The sequence below is a fragment of the Tiliqua scincoides genome, chromosome 4 (genome assembly GCF_035046505.1).
Source record: "Tiliqua scincoides isolate rTilSci1 chromosome 4, rTilSci1.hap2, whole genome shotgun sequence".
NCBI lineage: Eukaryota > Metazoa > Chordata > Lepidosauria > Squamata > Scincidae > Tiliqua > Tiliqua scincoides.
Window position 1 is genome coordinate 76915716 of NC_089824.1, and position 18966 is coordinate 76934681.

Here is an 18966-nt window from a genome sequence, read left to right on the forward strand (position 1 = left end):
AGCGGGGACGCTCTGGTTGCTGCTGCTGCCCCACAAGGGCGCCGCCATCCCCGCCTCGGGAGCCGGGCACTGTGAGGCTGCGGCCGGCGGGAGGGCGAGCGCCGCCAGAGGCGCCGCCGAGACCCCCTCCCTGGGGACAAGTAAGGGGAGCCCGGGAGGAAGCGCGGCGCGGCTGGGCTGCGCTGCCTCGCGTCACCGCCTTCCTCCCGAGGCTGGGATCAGCCTTACGGCGCCCTCGGAGAACTTTTCCTGCTTCCCAGAGGGTGAGCTGAGTAGGCGCCTCGGGGCGGAGGGAGGGAGGGAGGGTGGGCGGGGAAGAGGGTATGGGGCTGCCCCTAATTTGCCCCCTGGAGGGCTCCCCAGCCGCTCCCCTGGCCCTACACCTGGTGTCCCCCCACTTCCCATCACCCCCCCAAGTTGCTCTCCTGGAGGGCTCCCCAACCCCTCCCCTGGCCCCATACCTGGTGTCCCCCCACTTCCCATCACCCCTCCAAGTTGCCCCCCTGGAGGGCTCCCCAGCCGCTCCCCTGGTCCCACACCTGGTGTCCCCCCACTTCCCATCACCCCCCCAAGTTGCTCTCCTGGAGGGCTCCCCAACCCCCCCCTGGCCCCACACCTGGTGTCCCCCCACTTCCCATCACCCCTCCAAGTTGCCCCCCTGGAGGGCTCCCCAACCCCTCCCCGTGGCCCCACACATGGAGTCACCCCACTTCTCATCACCCCCCAAGTTGCCCCCCTGGAGGGTAGATCTCTGGGCCTTGCTGGGTTTCAAAGTAGCTCTCCAACCAAAAAAGTGTGAGCACCCCTGCTTTAGATGATCTCAGAGCTGGACAAAGAGATAGTGTTGTAAGCACTGCTGTCTTTGTGCAACTGCCACAGCTTGCTGTGGAGCCCGAAAGCCTTTGAGCACTCTGGAGAACATCAGGCTGTGAAAGCAAAGGTCTGCTTCAACATATATGACTCACCAGGCATCAAAGGCATGTAGTTGTCCTCACCAGGCATCTAAGTGTGTAGTTGTCCAGCCAGAACACCTGGCATCCTGTAGTTTTCTACCTTCTGAGTTCGACCTGCAACATAATGTAAGGCAATCCCACTAGCTTTAGCATTTGGCTGTTTAATACGTGAGAGAAATTTCTCATTTTTCTGGCAGGGAAAACCACCAAACGAAACCAGGGAACATGGCGTTGGCTTTGCGTTTAGAAATACCCTGCTGGAATCCATCATCCCACCTACTGTGGGAAGTGAAAGAATTTTGTCCCTGCAGCTCCAGTCATCAGCAGGACCTGTCACACTCATCAGTGCTTATGCACCGACTCTTGTCATCTCCAGCAGAAGCCAAAGACAAATTCTACGATGACCTGGCCACCACTATCAAGAAGATCCCTGTAAAAGAGCCATTGTTCATCCTCGGCGATTTCAATGCTAGAGTTGGTGCTGATCACAGTTCGTGGCCCACTTGCTTAGGTCAGTTCGGCACTGGGAAGATGAATGAAAATGGCCAACGCCTGCTAGAGTTTTGCTGTCATCACGGTCTCTGTGTCAGCAACACGTTCTTCAACACGAAGCCCCAACATAGAGTCTCTTGGAGACACCCAAAATCAAAGCACTGGCACCAGCTCGACCTGATTCTCTCCAGATGCTCCAGTCTTTCCAGCGTCAAGATCACACGCAGTTATCACGGTGCTGCCTGCGACACTGACCACTCCCTGGTGTGCAGCAGAGTGAAACTGCAAGCAAAGCGACTGTATCACACGAAAAAGGAAGACCTCGCATTGATACCAGCAAGATCCGGGATCAGAGGAAAGTGGAGGAATTTGCACGAGGAATCTCTTCCAGGCCCGGCCGATGCAAACGCATCCAACAGATGGGAACATTTCAAGAATACCGTTTACAACACCGCCTTGTCCATATTTGGCAAGAAGACCAACAAGACGGCAGACTGGTTTGAAGCCCACTCTGAGGAGTTGACACCAGTCATTGAGGAAAAGAGGAGAGCTCAAGCAGCATACAAGGCCTGTCCCAGTGAGCGCAACCTGCAGGTCCTCCGAGCTGCTCGCAGCAAAGTCCAGCAGGCTGCCAGGAGATGTGCTAACGACTACTGGCTCCAGCTCTGTTCCGAGATACAGATAGCAGCTGACACGGGCAACATCAAGGGAATGTATGATGGTATCAAGCAGGCCCTAGGTCCAACACAGAAGAAAATTGCCCCTCTGAAGTCTGCAGCAGGCGAGGTCATCCAGGATTGGGCGCAGCAGATGGAATGCTGGGTGCAGCACTACTCTGAGCTATATTCCAGAGAAAATGTAGTCACCGAAGAAGCGCTGAACAACATTGAGTGCCTGCCTGTGTTGGAGGAGCTTGACAGTGAACCAACCCTAGAAGAACTTCACGTGGCCCTGGACTCCCTTGCCTTTGGCAAGGCACCAGGAAAAGACAGCATCCCTGCTGAAGTCCTAAAGTGCTGCAAAGAGATCATTGTCACTGAGCTGCATGAAATCCTCTGTCTTTGCTGGAGAGAAGGTGGAGTACCTCAAGACATGAGGGATGCAAACATCATCACGCTGTACAAGAACAAAGGCGACAGGGGTGACTGCAACAACTACCGCGGCATCTCTCTTCTTAGCGTAGTAGGAAAGCTGTTTGCCCGAGTTGCACTAAAGAGGCTTCAGGTACTTGCAGAGAGCGTCTATCCAGAATCGCAGTGCGGATTCCGAGCCAACAGGTCCACCACTGATATGGTATTCTCCCTTAGACAACTGCAGGAGAAATGCAGGGAACGACAGCCACTCTTTATAGCCTTCATAGATCTCACGAAGGCTTTCGACCTGGTCAGCAGGGACGGCCTCTTCAAGATTCTCCCCAAGATCGGATGTCCACCCAGGCTCCTCAGCATCATCAGATCCTTCCACAAGGATATGAAGGGCACTGTTGTCTTCGATGGCTCCACATCAGACCCCTTTGACATCCGAAGCGGAGTGAAGCAGGGCTGTGTTCTTGCGCCAACCTTGTTTGGGATTTTCTTCGCTGTCCTGCTGAAGCAGGCCTTTGGAACTGCAACAGAAGGCATCTATCTCCGGACCAGATCAGACGGAAAGCTCTTCAGCCTCTCCAGACTGAGAGCAAAGTCCAAAGTTCAGCTGAAATGTCTGCGTGACTTCCTCTTTGCTGACGCTGCAGCTGTCACTACCCACTCTGCCAAAGATCTCCAGCAGCTCATGGATCGTTTTAGCAAGGCCTGCCAAGATTTTGGACTGATGATCAGCCTTAAGAAAACACAGGTCATGGTTCAGGATGTGGACTCACCTCCCTGCATTACAATCTCTGAGCATGAACTGGAGGTTGTCCATGACTTTGTGTACCTTGGCTCAACGATCTCCGACACTCTTTCTCGATACCGAGCTAAACAAATGCATCGGTTAAAGCAGCTACCACGTTTTCCAGACTCACAAAGAGAGTCTGGTCCAACAAGAAGCTGATGGAACATACCAAGATCCAAGTCTACAGAGCTTCCCACTGCAGGGACAAAATTCTTTCACTTCCCACAGTAGGTGGGATGATGGATTCCAGCAGGGTATTTCTAAACGCAAAGCCAACGCCATGTTCCCTGGTTTCGTTTGGTGGTTTTCCCTGCCAGAAAAATGAGAAATTTCTCTCACGTATTAAACAGCCAAATGCTAAAGCTAGTGGGATTGCCTTACATTATGTTGCAGGTCGAACTCAGAAGGTAGAAAACTACAGGATGCCAGGTGTTCTGGCTGGACAACTACACACTTAGATGCCTGGTGAGGACAACTACATGCCTTTGATGCCTGGTGAGTCATGGACTCTTCGCTCACAGCAGGAGAGGAAACTGAACGCATTCCACATGCGCTGCCTCCGACGCATCCTCGGCATCACCTGGCAGGACAAAGTTCCAAACAACACAGTCCTGGAACGAGGTGGAATCCCTAGCATGTATGCACTGCTGAAACAGAGACGCCTGTGTTGGCTCGGTCATGTCGTGAGAATGGATGATGGCCGGATCCCAAAGGATCTCCTCTATGGAGAACTCGTGCAAGGAAAGCGCCCTACAGGTAGACCACAGCTGCAATACAAGGACATCTGCAAGAGGGATCTGAAGGCCTTAGGAGTGGACCTCAACAGGTGGGAAACCCTGGCCTCTGAGTGGCCCGCTTGGAGGCAGGCTGTGCAGCATGGCCTTTCCCAGTTTGAAGAGACACTTGGCCAACAGTCTGAGGCAAAGGCCCATAGCCAGGGAGACAGACCAGGGACAGACTACACTTGCTCCCAGTGTGGAAGGGATTGTCACTCCCGAATCGGCCTTTTCAGCCACAGTAGACGCTGTGCCAGAACCACCATCCAGAGCGCGATACCATAGTCTTTCGAGACTGAAGGTTGCCAACAAGAAGACGTGGACATACAAACCCCTCCTACTACCTCCTTAGTCTTTTGTTACTACAGGTTCTGTGTCCCCCTGTCCGTCCCCCCCAGAATTGGTCTAAAACGAGGGTGACCAGATGTCATAACCGCAAAAGATGATCAGGCACCCCAAAATTTAGGACATCTGAAAAAAATGTAAGACATGACAAATTAAAAGCTAAAAATACTCGAATATTGATTTCATGTGGTTAATTTAAACATATTACTTATAAATTACTTAAATTATTATTAAACTTAAAACTATAATAACAACAACAACAACAGTATTTATATACATCTATATTACATCTAACCAGAAAATAAAAGCTAAAAACACTCAAGTACTGATTTCATGGGGTTAATTTAAACCAGTGGTTCCCAACCTTTAGGAGCCTGTGAAGATTTGCAGGTTGCCGCTTTCGTTGCTGGCTTCAAGCTGTCCATTCTCTGCCCTACTGGTGGTCAGTGGGGAAGCATCTTCTGAGCAAATGCTCCCCTTTGGACTACAAGGGAGGGTGAAGAATGAACTGCTAACAGCTGCCTCCAACACTTTGGTTCTAGCAGTGGGCAATCAGTTTCCAGTGAGATGCTGGAAGTGATTGAAGGTGGTCTTTTATTTCTGAGACCGCTTCCCAAAGTCTCATGGACCACCTGTGAACCATGGACCACAGGTTAGGAACCAGTGATTTAAACACTGTTATTACTTATTTACTTTAATTACTTTAAATTAATTTATAACTTAAATTAATAATTAATTAATTACTTTAATTAAAGTAATTATTTAAACACTTAAACAATTTAAACACTGTATTACTTATTTACTGTGATTAAAGTAATTAATTAATTAAGTAATAAAGTAATTTAAAGTAAATAAGGAATTTACTTTATTATTTACTTTAATGAAAGTAATTAATTAAGTAATAAAGTAATTTAAAGTATATAAGTAATTTACTTTAATTAAATTAATTAAAGTAATTTAATTAAATAAGTAATATAGTGTTAAATAACTTGTTCCTAACCTTGAGAAGTGGTCCATGAGGTCTCAGAAATAAAAGACCACCTTCAATCATTTTAATGTAATTAACTTTAATTACTTACTAATAATTAAATTTAAAACTATATGAGATGTAATTTATTAATGAGAAGGCTGTGTGCTGCCTGCTCACAGAGAGGACCTCCAGCCCTTTTCCAGGACACGAGGTTAAGAAAGAGGACGCCTCCCCTGTCTAAAACCCACGTGACAACCAGGGAGGGAGCTACCACCTGACCCAGCCAAAGGGGAGGACGCAGCTGGACAGGCAGTGGAACGTTCCACTGAGCCGGTTCTTGGGCTGCCCCTCCATGACGTCACCACAGGCGGCAGAGATGCGTTCGACCCGTCCGTGAGCAGACAGCGGGATGGGCGTTGCGCATGCGCACTGGCGGCGGCAGGCAGTGACAGGCGAATTGGAAAGGCCTGCCTCAAGGCTGAGGCCGGAGGCCATGGCCGACCACGGGGAGGCCACGGGCGGAGCCGCCGCGGACTCGAAGGCGCTGAGCGCTGGGGAGTACTCCCGGCGCGTGCACCAGTGGCTGTGGGACTCGTACTGCGGGTACCTGAGCTGGCAGAGTGGCCTGGCCGCTCTCATGGCCGGAGCCGCGGCCGCCTCTGCCTCGGCGGCCGTCCCGCCCCCCGCCGCCTATTACTACAACAGCCCCTTCTGCTACCTCCTCGCGGCCCCCGAGGGCGCCCCTGCCCCCGCCCGCGCGACCACAGCCTGGCAACCGCCAAGGGGCAGGCTCGCGCCCCCAGCCCCGCACGCCGGCGCCGGCGCCGCCCCCTCCCTGAGGGAGCCTGGCAGGCAGGCAGGTGAGTGATGGTGATGCTGGTGGTTCTCAGCGGTAGCGTAGCTGGAGGGGGGCGGAGCACTCCGCCTGGCAGGGAGGTGGGCGAGCGGCCCCTCCCTTAGGAGCCATTCCGGGCGCGGGGGACAAAACGGAGCCGTACGGGAGGGGCCGCTCGCCCACCCCCATGCCAGGCTGAGTGTTCCGCCCCCTCCAGTCTACACCACCGGTTCTCAGGGTGGGGGTAGGGCGGGAAAAGTGGGCGGGGGTCGGGTTAGGACACCCACTAACACTGAGTGTTGGGACCCACCAGAGAAAATATCTCTTTTCCCAGCGTGTGGCTGGTCTGTGGAACTCCTTGCCACAGGATCTGGTGCTGGCACCTGGTCTGGATGCCTCTAAAAGGGGAGTGGCAGACTGATGGAGGAAAAATCCATCACGGGTCGCAAGGCATGAGGTGTATGCGCAGCCTCTGATTGTAGAAGTGGGTCACCTCAGAGTGCGGGTGCAAGGGAGGGCACCAGGATGCAGGTCTCCTGTTGTCTTGAGTGCTCCCTGAGGCACCTGTTGGGCCACTGTGAGATGCAGGAAGCTGGACTAGATGGGCCTTGGGCCTGATCCAGCGGGGCTGTTCTTATATATAGGGGCAATTGCGGGATGGGGTGGTGCTGCATTGGATGGGGTGAGATCCACATCCTGGCTAAATGAGGGGTGTGGGCTGCTGAGGCTGTGTGTGTGTGTGTGGGGTGGGTCTGTTCAGTGGGATTGGGAAGGTGATGGATGCAGAAATGAGCTGGGGGAATTGTGATCTGAGCTGGAAGGAAAAAGTGGCCCTCTAGTGCATGTAAGCAAGTGCTCTCTTCCACTATTTGTTTTTACTGAGTATTGGAAAATGCAGCTACACTGATTACTTTACACAGACAGATGAAAGGGACTTAAATTCCTCCTTCTGTTCCCTTTCTAACCCACCTCCTATCTACTTCAGGTAATCCTGTATTGTAACTGTCTTCAGCATCACGCTATCCAGCCACTGCTGCCATAGTTCTGGGGCCTTCCAATACACAAGCCTACAAGGAGAGGCCTTTGGTTTTCAGCCTTCACTAGCCCAGGCCCTTGGCATGCAGATTGCTTGGAGTAGGAACAGGATCAGCGCTCTTGTCTGGAGAGGAGTCACTAGATGCTTTAGAGTTAGTGAGATGGACCCAATTCTTTGAATGACCCAAGCTTGTAGGAACAGCTTGGTTCCAGGATAGCATGGCACAGGGGAAGATAGTTATGATGAAGGTCTGTGTGGAGGAATAGAGGTGAAGAATTGTTTCATATATATTCACATAATGAATTCTATGTGGTAAGAAATTCCCGTTCACTCCGATTTAGTTTCCAGCGGAGTCCGTGTCTGTTCTAACATAGTACCAAAGACTGTCATGTTGCATCAGTTACAGTGGATCAGAAATAAATATATCATGTGGAATAAATATCCAATAAGTTGGACTTGTGTATATTTCGCTTTTTTCAAGTTGTGTATTTAGCAGAAAAGTACTTATAGTATTGAATAATTTGTCTTTTAAACAGGTCGTGAATATGCTATCCCGTCTTTGGCTCACAGATTTGTAGCAGAGATGGTGGATTTTTTTATCCTGTTCTTTATTAAGGCAATCATTGTCTTGAGTATTATGCACCTCAGTGGAATAAAGTAAGTTACACAATACCTAATGTGACTATAACCATTGTTGCTCCTTAATTTTTTTTAAAGTGGTCTAATTCTTACTGAAGTGATAAACTAGTGTCTAGGCTATACCACTTTTAACTGCAGGTGGGACAACAAGAATCATCAGCATACAAAAAAAATTACTGAACATAGAAAACTGTTGTTGGACAGAAGAGCTCTACCCTAGCTTTCTCCCTAACACACTAGTTTTCTAACTGCACAGTTATGTGCATGTTTACACAGAAGTACATTCCATTGTGTTGTTAATTACAGGGACTTGCTCCTTACTGTGTTTAGGATTGCAGCCTAAGTGTAGGAATGTTTTTTTAAATCATGGTTGAGCATCCTTTATGTAAACCTTTCCTTATAGGCTGGAGCTGTTCAGACCAGATACAGATTTACCACCTCAGTGAAAATTAAATTTATATGTGCATGGGAAGAAATGGACATGGTGAACAGCTTCTTGGTTTTGCACAGCTTCTTTATAGAAATCTAAGTAATGAACACAAATTGGCACCCCAGTTCCTCATTGTCTGCTTTGGTGTGTTTGACTGCAACACTTCAGTCACTTCAGTCCAATCCTGGAATTGTTCTTTGAGGTTAAACAAATAGAACCCATGTTGATTTAGTAGCATAGCAGTTCTTCTGTGTAGACAAACACTTTCATCAGGATCTTTTTAATACAGAGAAGCTTATAAAATATTTGATATCTTCCTATCCAAGGCATTTTTGAAACTTTGCATGTTCTGAAAATCTTAACACTATGTTACTTGATAGAAAATGTATTTTTCCAACCAGGTTGATTGCTTATATTTAATGAATTTATACCCTGCCTTTACCCACATTGTGGGCATCCAGTTTTTTCTTTGACTTTTTACTTTTTCTCTTTATTTATTTAATAAAAATGTTTATTTATTACAGATACAGGGCTGGGAAATGGGCTTGACTTAGGGATGGGTCTACACGGGTTACACATCAGGATATTGGATTTCAACATGCATTCTTAAAAAAATAACGACTAGAAAGAAAGAAATTGTTGATGCAAATGTTACAACATTTGTCATTATAATATTGACTAATTTATCTGAACAGTCAATATTATTTATCTAAAATTATCTATCCAGTCATAAAAAGGCTTCCAATATCTTTTTATTCTACCTCGATCTCTCTCTTTCATTCTTTCTGTTAAGATATCCATTTCTGCTATTTCATAAATCTTATCTATTAATTTTTCTCTAATTGGAATGTCTATAGATTTCCACATTTGGGCATATAATATTCTTGCCGCTGTACTAATATGTACAATAAAGTGTTTCTTGTGGTGTTCTTTAATTACTGATGTCACATTTAGGAGGAATATTTCTGGTTTGAATGGAATTACACAATTCAATATCTCTTGTAACATTTCATGCATCATTTTCCAATATTTTTTGCTTTTTCGCATGTCCACCACATATGGTAAAAAGTCCCCTCAATCGTTTTACATTTCCAACACTTATTTCTAAAGCTGTATCTTTTAAAGAGAATTTATTTAAAATGTTTTATAGATGGCATTTGACACCAGAGAAGATAGCAAAAATGTATTCAGGTTCTTTTTCTTTTCCTACTCCTACTCCATCTCCTGCCTGATTTGAAACGATTTTGAGAGTCCGTGGTATCCACTTCATATAACTGGAACGGGTTAGAATCCAAATACAACTTAGGCTGCAGTCCTAACCACACTTACCTGAGAGTAACCCCATTGAACAAAATAGGGCTTACTTCTGAGTAGACCTGGTTAGGATTGTGTCCTTAGTTATGTGTCTATGCATTTAAAATCAGTGAAATGCTCTTTATCTGACAGGGAAAGGTTCAATTAATAAAGTATATATTGATTTGGGATTTTATCTGTTGAGTCTGATTACAACTAATTAAAATGAAATTTTTGGTACAGGGATATCTCTAAGTTTGCCATGCACTACATCATAGAAGAAATAGATGAAGACACCTCCATGGAAGACTTGCAAAAAATGATGATAGTAGCTCTTGTCTACAGACTGTTAGTCTGCTTCTATGAGGTATCTGAACCATAACTGTACATCTGCTCTTAATATGGCTTAAATCAAACTGAATAGTTAGTAGTTCTTTTAAATGCATACTCCTTTCAATTTTAGTTGTCTTGATGTTCAATTTAAAATAAAGTGAATTCAGTTTAAACTGATTCAGTTTAAAATGAACTCATTAACTTGAAGAAAACATTTTAAAAAGCCATTTACTCTTGTCATCACTCCATAAAAGCAAGCCCCAAGGCTCTGTTACATTCTAAAATGACCAAGCAGCAGAACCCAGCAGAAAGCTATGTAGGTAAAAGTAAGCTTGCTCTTTTGTGGCTAGTCATTGAGGTATGAGAATCTGCTTCTTTTTGAGGTGTTTATATGTGATTGTCTTGCAAAGTAAAATGTAAATATTTGCTGTTGACACCTAAAATGATATTTTCTTTCAGATTATTTGTATTTGGGGAGCAGGTGGGGCAACTCCTGGAAAATTTCTGCTTGGTCTTAGAGTTGTGACGTGTGATACATCTGTACTTATTGCACCAAGTCGTGTGTTAGTGATTCCATCCTCCAATGTGAGCATGACAACGTAAGTAACTATTGGTTTTATTTTTTTGAATTGGTTCTATGTCATTGCAAGAAGTAATTTACTAACATTTTTCTAATTTTTAGAATGCTTTTCAAAGAGATCAAAGCAGTTATCAAAAATTAAAAATAATAATGAAGCATATGGCATGAATACCAATAAACAATTACAGAGTTGTGAAGGCCTTGCCAGATAAAAACATTCTTAGCATCTTCCTAAAAGCCAGAAGCATAGGAGCTGTATAGTCTCTCTGGGAAAGGAGCTTGGCAGCAGTGGGGCCACTGCTGAAAAGGCCCTGTCTCTTGTGCTCTCCAACCAGATATCTGTTTATAGCAGAGCAGGACCCCTCAGGGGACAGGGAAGTCAATGTGAGAGAATGTGGTCCTTCATGTCACTTGATCCCAGATTGAGAGTTTTAATGGCCAAAGACCAGCACTTTGAATTGGATCTGTTGGGGAAAAGAGCAATCCTGTTCAAAACAGATTGAATTCCTCTACCAAGAGTCAGAATTTCCTACCTACAGCCCTTCTGGGATTTTTGGTTTCAAATTGTTGTTTTTGGGATGAATGAAGGCAAAAAGACTCTGAGCATCAGTTTAGAGCAGTGTTCTTCAACCTTGGGGTTGCGAACCCTCAGTTGTGGGGTTGTGGCAACTTATGGAAACCAAAGTAGCTGTCGGCTTCCATAGCTTCATCCGAATGATGGAGGTGCTGCAGAAGTGAATCTGAAACCTGCTGATTAAAAAGTCTCCCCATCCTGACACTTTGCAGTTGGTGGGCATGTGCCATGGACGCAGGGCCTAGCCTTACACGGTGGACACTGTGCAGGATTTCTGAGCAATAGGACCTTCTTCTGAAATGCCTCCAAGTGGTTTTGGCCTGATGGCAGCACCAGCAGCCTCATCTTGCTAAATTCTTCTGCACCAGCATCACAAGCTGTGATTGAGATTGGCTGCCTGAAGGAGTGCTGAAAAAACCTAACAGCTGTAACTGTCTCTCCATTCTCCCCCTCTTAACTCCAAAGAGAGGAAGTAGTAAGTAGAGTTGCAGAAGCAGTGACTAAAGCACCACCAGGTAAAGGGAGAAGCATCTAGTGTATTCCTTCAGGTACCAGAAAATTGTAGCCCACTCCTGCTCAGGTTCTTAGCAATTGTGCTAAAATAGCTTTCACTACTTCAAGGCTAGGCTTCACTGAAACGTTTTCTGCTCTCACGAATAATTGGTTACAGTGAACAGTACTGGGAAGGCAGAACATGTGCAGGGAGTGTGGCAAAGGGGGCAGGCAATGACAGGGCGGGGTGGACAAATTGAGTCTTGGCAGAGGGAGCAGGATCAACGATGGGTCACCAGTCTCATACTTTATTTTGGGGGGTCATGGCATGAAAATGGTTGAAGACCACTGGTTTAGAGTTTTCACTGCTTCCCCACAATGAAATGGCTGAAATACAAAGTAGAGCTGGGTATCATCGGCATACTAATGATGCTTCAGCTCATACCTTAAGGTGATCTCAACTCACACTTCCATATAAATGTTGAAGAGCATGGGAAATCAGATGGAACACTGTGGTACCCCAAATGTAAAAGACCATGGGACAGAGGAGATATTCCATAGCACCACTTTCTGTGTCCCCTGTAGCCCCCCACCATTGTTTGTCAGCCACATTCAAAAACGGATGATGATTCCATGAGCTGTGCAAATGAGCAGAGGATAGGTTAGGAGAAAGATTTCTGGGAGTATGGGCAAACATGTTCACAACATGATTTAAAGCCAAGTTATTCATATAGCAAAATTGCATCATAGTATTTCCTGGACTTCTGCCCTTGATTATAACATAATGATTATGAAAAAATTGTCCTGGTGCCCATTTTGTGGGAGGTTTCATATTGACTCTGTGAATGGATGCATATCTCAGTTTGACCCTGAGAACTTGTTTTGATATGTCAGTGCTGTAGAAAAACTGCAACTAGACAAAATGCAGACATTCTATGTTTTCTTTTTCTTCCAGATCCACAATACGAGCTTTGATCAAGAATTTTTCTATTGCTTCCTTTTTTCCTGCATTCATTACCTTGTTATTCTTTCAACATAACCGAACAGCCTATGATATTGTAGCAGGGACAATTGTGGTAAAAAGAAATGGTGTCAGATGATACCCCAAGAAGCCTACTTTTTGTTGCTCAAACTGACAACATCTTGTTGGGACTTCTGAATGTCACTGCAGATCATTGCCAATGACAACACTGAACTCTTTCCTCTCCAGTAGTGCCAAAAACATTGGAGAAAAATGACACTGGTTTGAGTGCGTTTGAACTAAAGTCATTGTCAGTTTGCAATAAGAGTGTCTTTAGTATGTGAGAAATGCTAGCTCTACCATTTGGATCCTATACCAAAAGGTAGACATCTCTTACGAATACCCACAATGTTGCTATTATAAGAGGGAGGCAGTGCTACAAACAGTTGCCTGTTCCTACTTTTGGTGGATTGCTAAGGGTTTGCCACTTTATATAAGCCTTATCATGAATTACTTAAACACAAGCATTGTATTTTAATACTCACACATTGTGGTAAATATCTTACGTGGTGAGGATACCTTGAACGCCATACCAATCACTAAACATGTCAGATATTATCATGGAGGGCAAATAGTGGTATGGGTGGACTTGCATATTGCAATTGTTGGTACTACTATTAGAATTGAGAAAACTACAGCTTTTGAAGGCTGGAGAAGGAAAAGCATGATCCCCCTCGCTACGTCATAGAGACTTGAGTTTCTTGTAAACAGCACAGAAAACTTAAATGGTGCAAATGCTTCTCAGATCTTTATTTACTTTCATACTGATTTATTCAGAGCCCAAATAAATGTAGTATAAGTAATAGGTTCATGCTTAGGGTTGTATCCAAAAAGTTAGACATGACTGGTCACCATTGAAATGAGTGATATGTTAATTTTGATTTATTTCAGTTCCGTTGATATCAATGGGACTTAGTTATGACTTTCTTATGATACAAGCATAGTCTTTTGTACTCTTTTATAACAAATGTTGACTTGGCTGCTCTTTAATCTTTTTGCCAAAGCAATAGATGGAATTTTTGCAAAGTGTTAAAAAAAAAAAAGGTAGAAACTCACAAACTGCACTTTCACTTATCTGGTTGTATCCCTCTGGATAAATTATGTAAGTATAATTTAAAGCATATTTTGCATGCTTGTTTTTACATATGCTGTTGTCCTAACTAGCTTAATGTCAGTATTAGCTCTCTCTTAAGACTGATGAAACTTGATGTAGTTCAAGTATTAGAATTCCCCATTAATCCCCTGTGTCCTTGGGATCAAATACTGCTCTGTAAGCAGACCAGGATTTTTGTACTACATGTTTCAGGTCATCTGATGAGGAGCTAATTTCTCCTAGTGAGATACTATAGCTTTTAAACACTATAATATTTTTCCATATTTAAGCTGTAGACCATATTACTAGTTCTTAAATAGCATTTTCTCCCCCTGTGAAGAAAGGTAAAAGATGAGCCATGCTGTTTTAAGTTCAGATTCTTGTATCTTAAGTAGAGGCCTCAAGGCTCTAAAGATACAGCAACTACCTAGAGTGGCAATCTTCTGATTTCTATAATGTTTTTTTTACTTAAGACAAATTATTAGGGAATGAAGAAAACAGAAACATGTAGTTTTCCCTTGCCTTTTTATGTTTGAAGGTGAAAGTATGAGGTACTTTTGAAAGGGATCATACAGAAGTAACAACCTGACTTCTGCCCTAAAATAACATTTCCAGATGTGTGAAGTCTGCTTTGACTGTTTCTTTATAAGCAGAAACTGGAACAAACAAGCAGGGCAAGTTACTACTCTGTAGCTTCTGAATCTTAGTATTAGTTTCTGGTATTAAATGTGATAGCCAGGAAAGCACCTATGAATTACATCCCCAACTGAGGCTCATTAATAAACATAGGTGTACCCCTCTGTGCAAACCACTTCAACTAAAAGTTTGGGAATCACCACCAAATTAAGCCCATAGTATTAAGCCCATAGCTGCTTGTTCTTACTGCTAGTAGTTTGAGCATGGAAGAGATTAATATCATGTTAGTGACTGGATTTTATTGTTTAAAGTCTTGGGCTTGTATTGCTTCATTCTTTTTCTCCCCAGTATTAGGCCTTATAAGGCATACTTTGCACACTGCTTTCCATAACAATTGGTGTACTGTATAGAGAATATTTTGTAGCTCATATCACTTACTGATCAAAAACACTGTTTTGATTATGGACGCTGCAGTGGTTGTGTTAATGAGGCTATAGTATGAGTGGCATTTAAATTCATTGACTCCATGATTTTCCTTTATGATGTGTATAAATTAATCTGAAATGTGTTCAGCAATACAACTTTCTTCAGATATTATATTTGATGTCCAGAATGATACACATGTTCAAAAATCAAAGGGACAGAACAAAGATCTGAAAGAACCAAGAACATGGTATTTCTAAAACTGTCAAAAGCTGTGTTGAAGTCACAGTTTTATAGTCATGTGCTTCCTTTTTATATTAACATCCTTGTAGCAGAAGTTTTGGTTTTATTAAACAAGTTCCTATATCTAATACCTTGAAAGCTTTGTACAGTCTACTTAACATCTTCCCATCTATAAATACTACTTTGGAAATAGTTTAAATTTGTAAAGTTTCTCAAAATCTATATCCACAAGGATTTGGTTTTATTTAAAACCCTTAGAAGTTGAGATCTTGGTCATTTAAGTTTGGGGGCATGCTTGTGCTTTCATGTTTTTAGATGTCAAACAGTAAAACTACCACTGAAAACTAAGAACAAGGGCTAAGGCCAGGAATGGGAATGTGAGTCAGGTGACTCAAACATTTTATGCTGATTGGTGTGCACTTGAGTCACCTGTGCTGATGACTCCAGCACTGACTTGGAAATGAGTCCCCATGGGTCCAGATGCAAGTCTGGGTATGCTTATTTACTTTTTTCAGCACATGAAATACTTTGTGGGGCCATAATTCAGACCCAGACAGGGGAGGTGGGAGCAGGCTCTCTTGTCTGTCTCTGAAGGAACCAATAATCATTGGACGAAGGATGTGTGGTCTTTTTTCCTCTGGACAGAAGGAGGACCCCAAGGGGGTTCTTGTTTTAAGACTTACTAGAAGGGGAAGAATGAGGCAGGGAAGTCATGAAGTAGTTCCTCATGGCTCTGGCTGAAGTTGTTACCTGGGGAAGACGAAGCTGCCTCACTGACAGGCAGTGGGACTACTGAGCAGAGTTGCAAATGATTGGGAACTTAACACCATAGTGATACTTGAGTCTTCCCCCCCTACTTGTACACAATGGGTGCCCTTTGTTGACTCAACCCCGAATCTTTTGGGTCAGGCACAGACCAAAAGGGACTGGTAGGTATCCAAGCTTGCTGGGGTGGGACAGAAGTTACAAGCAGGAAAAGGGTTGCATGGCAACATCTGGGAGGCTTAGGTTAAGTGTATGACCCATTCCTGGCTAAGGCACAAGGTTGCTGAAGCTGCTAGATCAAACATACTCAGATCTTTCTTTGATTGTGCACCAGAAAATTGACACAAACTCCACTGGGATACTGACAGAGTACAGACCCTGGAGCTATTTCTTTCACACAGGTAAGAAGGGTACTGCACTCCCATTTACTTAAATGACAGAGGCAGATGTTTGACCCAGTATCAGTTAGTATCACTCTTGGGTAGAAGAAGAATACAGTTTGACATGGGTCTAGGGGAAGTCACTGGTCCTTGTTTATTTTCTGTAGCCAAAGGATTAGGGAAAGAATCTAAATGGAAAAGCTTAGCTGCTGCTACCACCAAACTGTGAGCAAATCCTGGGCCCTGACAAGAACCATCTTATCCATTCAAAAGAGAGAACCATTCAGGAAGCTTCTGCCTCACCACTGTCATCCTAACTTTCTGTATGGAAAATGTCTGCAAGTAGAAATACCCTCTTCCTACTATTGAGACTGATGGGTAGCAACTGAGTCTATGCACACACAAGTTGTCTGAACATAATCTCTCCCCTCTCCAAAGGGCCCAAGCCCCCTAAAGGTCAAGGGACCCTTGGCAGTGGCACAGATTACAGGAGGCATATGATCAAGATGCTACCCAAATGTTACGTATCATATTTTCAACAAGCATACACCCTACTACCTTCATCTGATGAAACTGCAGTTTTACAGGAATCTACTTATTTCTACATGCAAATTGTTCATCATTAAAACATCCAGTTTCTCTACAACTGAAGCAAACAGCAGAGAAAAGTAAGGCAGAAGAAAAGGCAATAAAGAGGAATATGACATACAAAAATTATGAAAGCATGGAGAATAATTTCCTAGCTGCTACTGACGTTGCATTTAGATAACTGATTGGGACAGTCTTTAACCACATTCACCCAAACGCTACTTTTGGAGGGTAGGATAAGCACAGCTGCCTGAATAGAGTTCTTGAATGTTCAAAAACTGGCCCTATATGTGCTTGGCCTTGAAGATCTTTCTTAAAGTTTAGGCTACCAATTTAGGACCCAATCCTATCCAACTTTCCAGCACTGATGCAGCCATTCCAATGGGGCATGTGCTACCTCTTGAAGTGGGGAGGGGAAGGCAGTCACAAAGGCCTCCTAAAGGTAAACAAATGCTTGTTCCCTTATGAAGGGGATGCATGGTGGTAAGATGAATTGGACTGAGCTCTAAGTTACCCACTATTTTCTTGTTCAATTGCTGCTGAGCTCTAGGCAGCTGTAATTAATTTGCCATCAAGGTATTCTTGCCTATTTGTATGTATTTATCATGATTTAATTAGAATTTTTGATTGCAAGTCTGATGAATTGCCCTCATGCAATTATGTTCAGCACTTTGCCTTTAAAAAGCTAGACATACTCTTAGGAGAGTCCCAATAGCATTCAAATCATAGTAAATTTGTATTTCCTTTGTACTTCCCAGTATAAATAAAATAAAATATTTAAAATAAATATATAACACAAAACATACACCATCTTAACTGAAACATAGCACCCTTTAGAGTTGCATTTCTGATAAGATCATATGCACTTTCATTAAAATTCACACAAATGTAATTCATAGTTTTTTATTGATGGCATTTATCCCATGGTTTAACATGTTAATTATACTGTAATAAACATGGCTTTAATATTAAACTTTTCCTTATTATCCAAAGTCACCAGAGTCCATTTCTGCAAATATAAAAATATATACTTAACACTTTTTACAATACTGGTTTTTGGTCCAAACAAAAATGGATCAGAAAAGCCAATAAACTCACTTTAAGAATTTCCAATTTTAAAGGTCTTTAATGGATTTAGGCAACTTTGAATAATGAGATTTACATAATAAAATCTGAGACAATACTAAACAAAAATTTGCTGTAACACACAAAATTAAAATTTCAAGTTCACAGATTTGTTATGCCAAAGTACATAGAGAAACAGAATTGTATTTACATGTTTGTTTCATAATAAAATAATGAAAAGGCGAGACAGGTGATAAGGAGCTTTAAGAATGAAAATAGAAAGAGCATCTAATTATTAAATGAAGTACTACAGATCTAACTTGTCCTTCGCATGGACCATCCTTTAATGATTCTTCTATCAGAAAATTTTAGTGCACAATACACGCAACTCGCTCACTTCACACGTACATCAGCACAAACTCCGCATAGAAATCATTCATTAACCACAATCTCTATACAGACTCCCCTCACTGATATAATTACAATTTTGAGGTGTCAGTAAACGCAGATGAGCGCACGAAGTGGTGCAAACAGAGGTATTATACGAAGCCATTCGCTGTGCAGGCTATATGCATATCTATAGCCAGACTATGCCAAGTCAGTGAAGAAAAACTGCTGGATTTGAAAGTAGTTTTGATCAAGGTACTCCCCTGCCACCAAATCTAATTATTTAAAAAATTAAATGCGGAGGAAAAAAGCGAGCAGAGTTTAGGCAGACCTGGCTTCAGCTAAACCCAGCATGAGGTACAATTCCGTAACTGAACAATGCAGGGTAACCAGCTCTGGTGGGAGTTGCTGTCTGTAACAATCATTAATATTTATTTTCTGCGTCTAACAGCTGTCTTTATCTTTCGAGTAGACAACGAAGATCCAGATGCTGAGAAAATATTTTTCCCATTATTCCTGCTTTGGGGGGAAAAAAATCAGAAGTAAGGAACTTGGAATGATATGTCAAAGTTCTTAATATTGTCACAAAATACACTGTCTTTAAAAACTTTTAAAATGCATAATAAAAAATAGGTCATCTGGATTATTCCATTAAAGGTTTTACTAATAATGTCCTTTTCTAGATTCTCGCTTAAGGAATATGAACTTCAGCTTCAAGGACTGCACCATGCACTAGATCAGGGGG

The 18966-nt window shown here is 43.4% G+C and overlaps 2 protein-coding genes across 4 annotated transcripts in view; one reads left to right on the forward strand and one right to left on the reverse strand.

Annotated features, from left to right (window-relative positions):
* The first annotated feature begins 5827 nt into the window (after nt 1-5827).
* On the forward strand, nt 5828-14384 carry FAM8A1 (family with sequence similarity 8 member A1). Its single transcript, XM_066625160.1, has 5 exons — nt 5828-6268; nt 7816-7936; nt 9885-10008; nt 10434-10573; nt 12576-14384. The coding sequence occupies exons 1-5, from the start codon at nt 5902-5904 to the stop codon at nt 12718-12720; spliced, it is 897 nt and encodes a 298-aa protein (XP_066481257.1). The 5' UTR covers nt 5828-5901; the 3' UTR covers nt 12721-14384.
* A 3288-nt stretch (nt 14385-17672) lies between these two features.
* NUP153 (nucleoporin 153) overlaps nt 17673-18966 on the reverse strand; it is a 52378-nt gene continuing 51084 nt past the window's right edge. For all 3 annotated transcript variants that reach the window (XM_066625219.1, XM_066625218.1, XM_066625217.1), the window contains one exon: nt 17673-18737. In XM_066625219.1, coding sequence (XP_066481316.1) covers nt 18653-18737 — 85 coding nt within the window. In that variant the 3' untranslated portion in view covers nt 17673-18652. The remainder of the gene's footprint in view (nt 18738-18966) is intronic.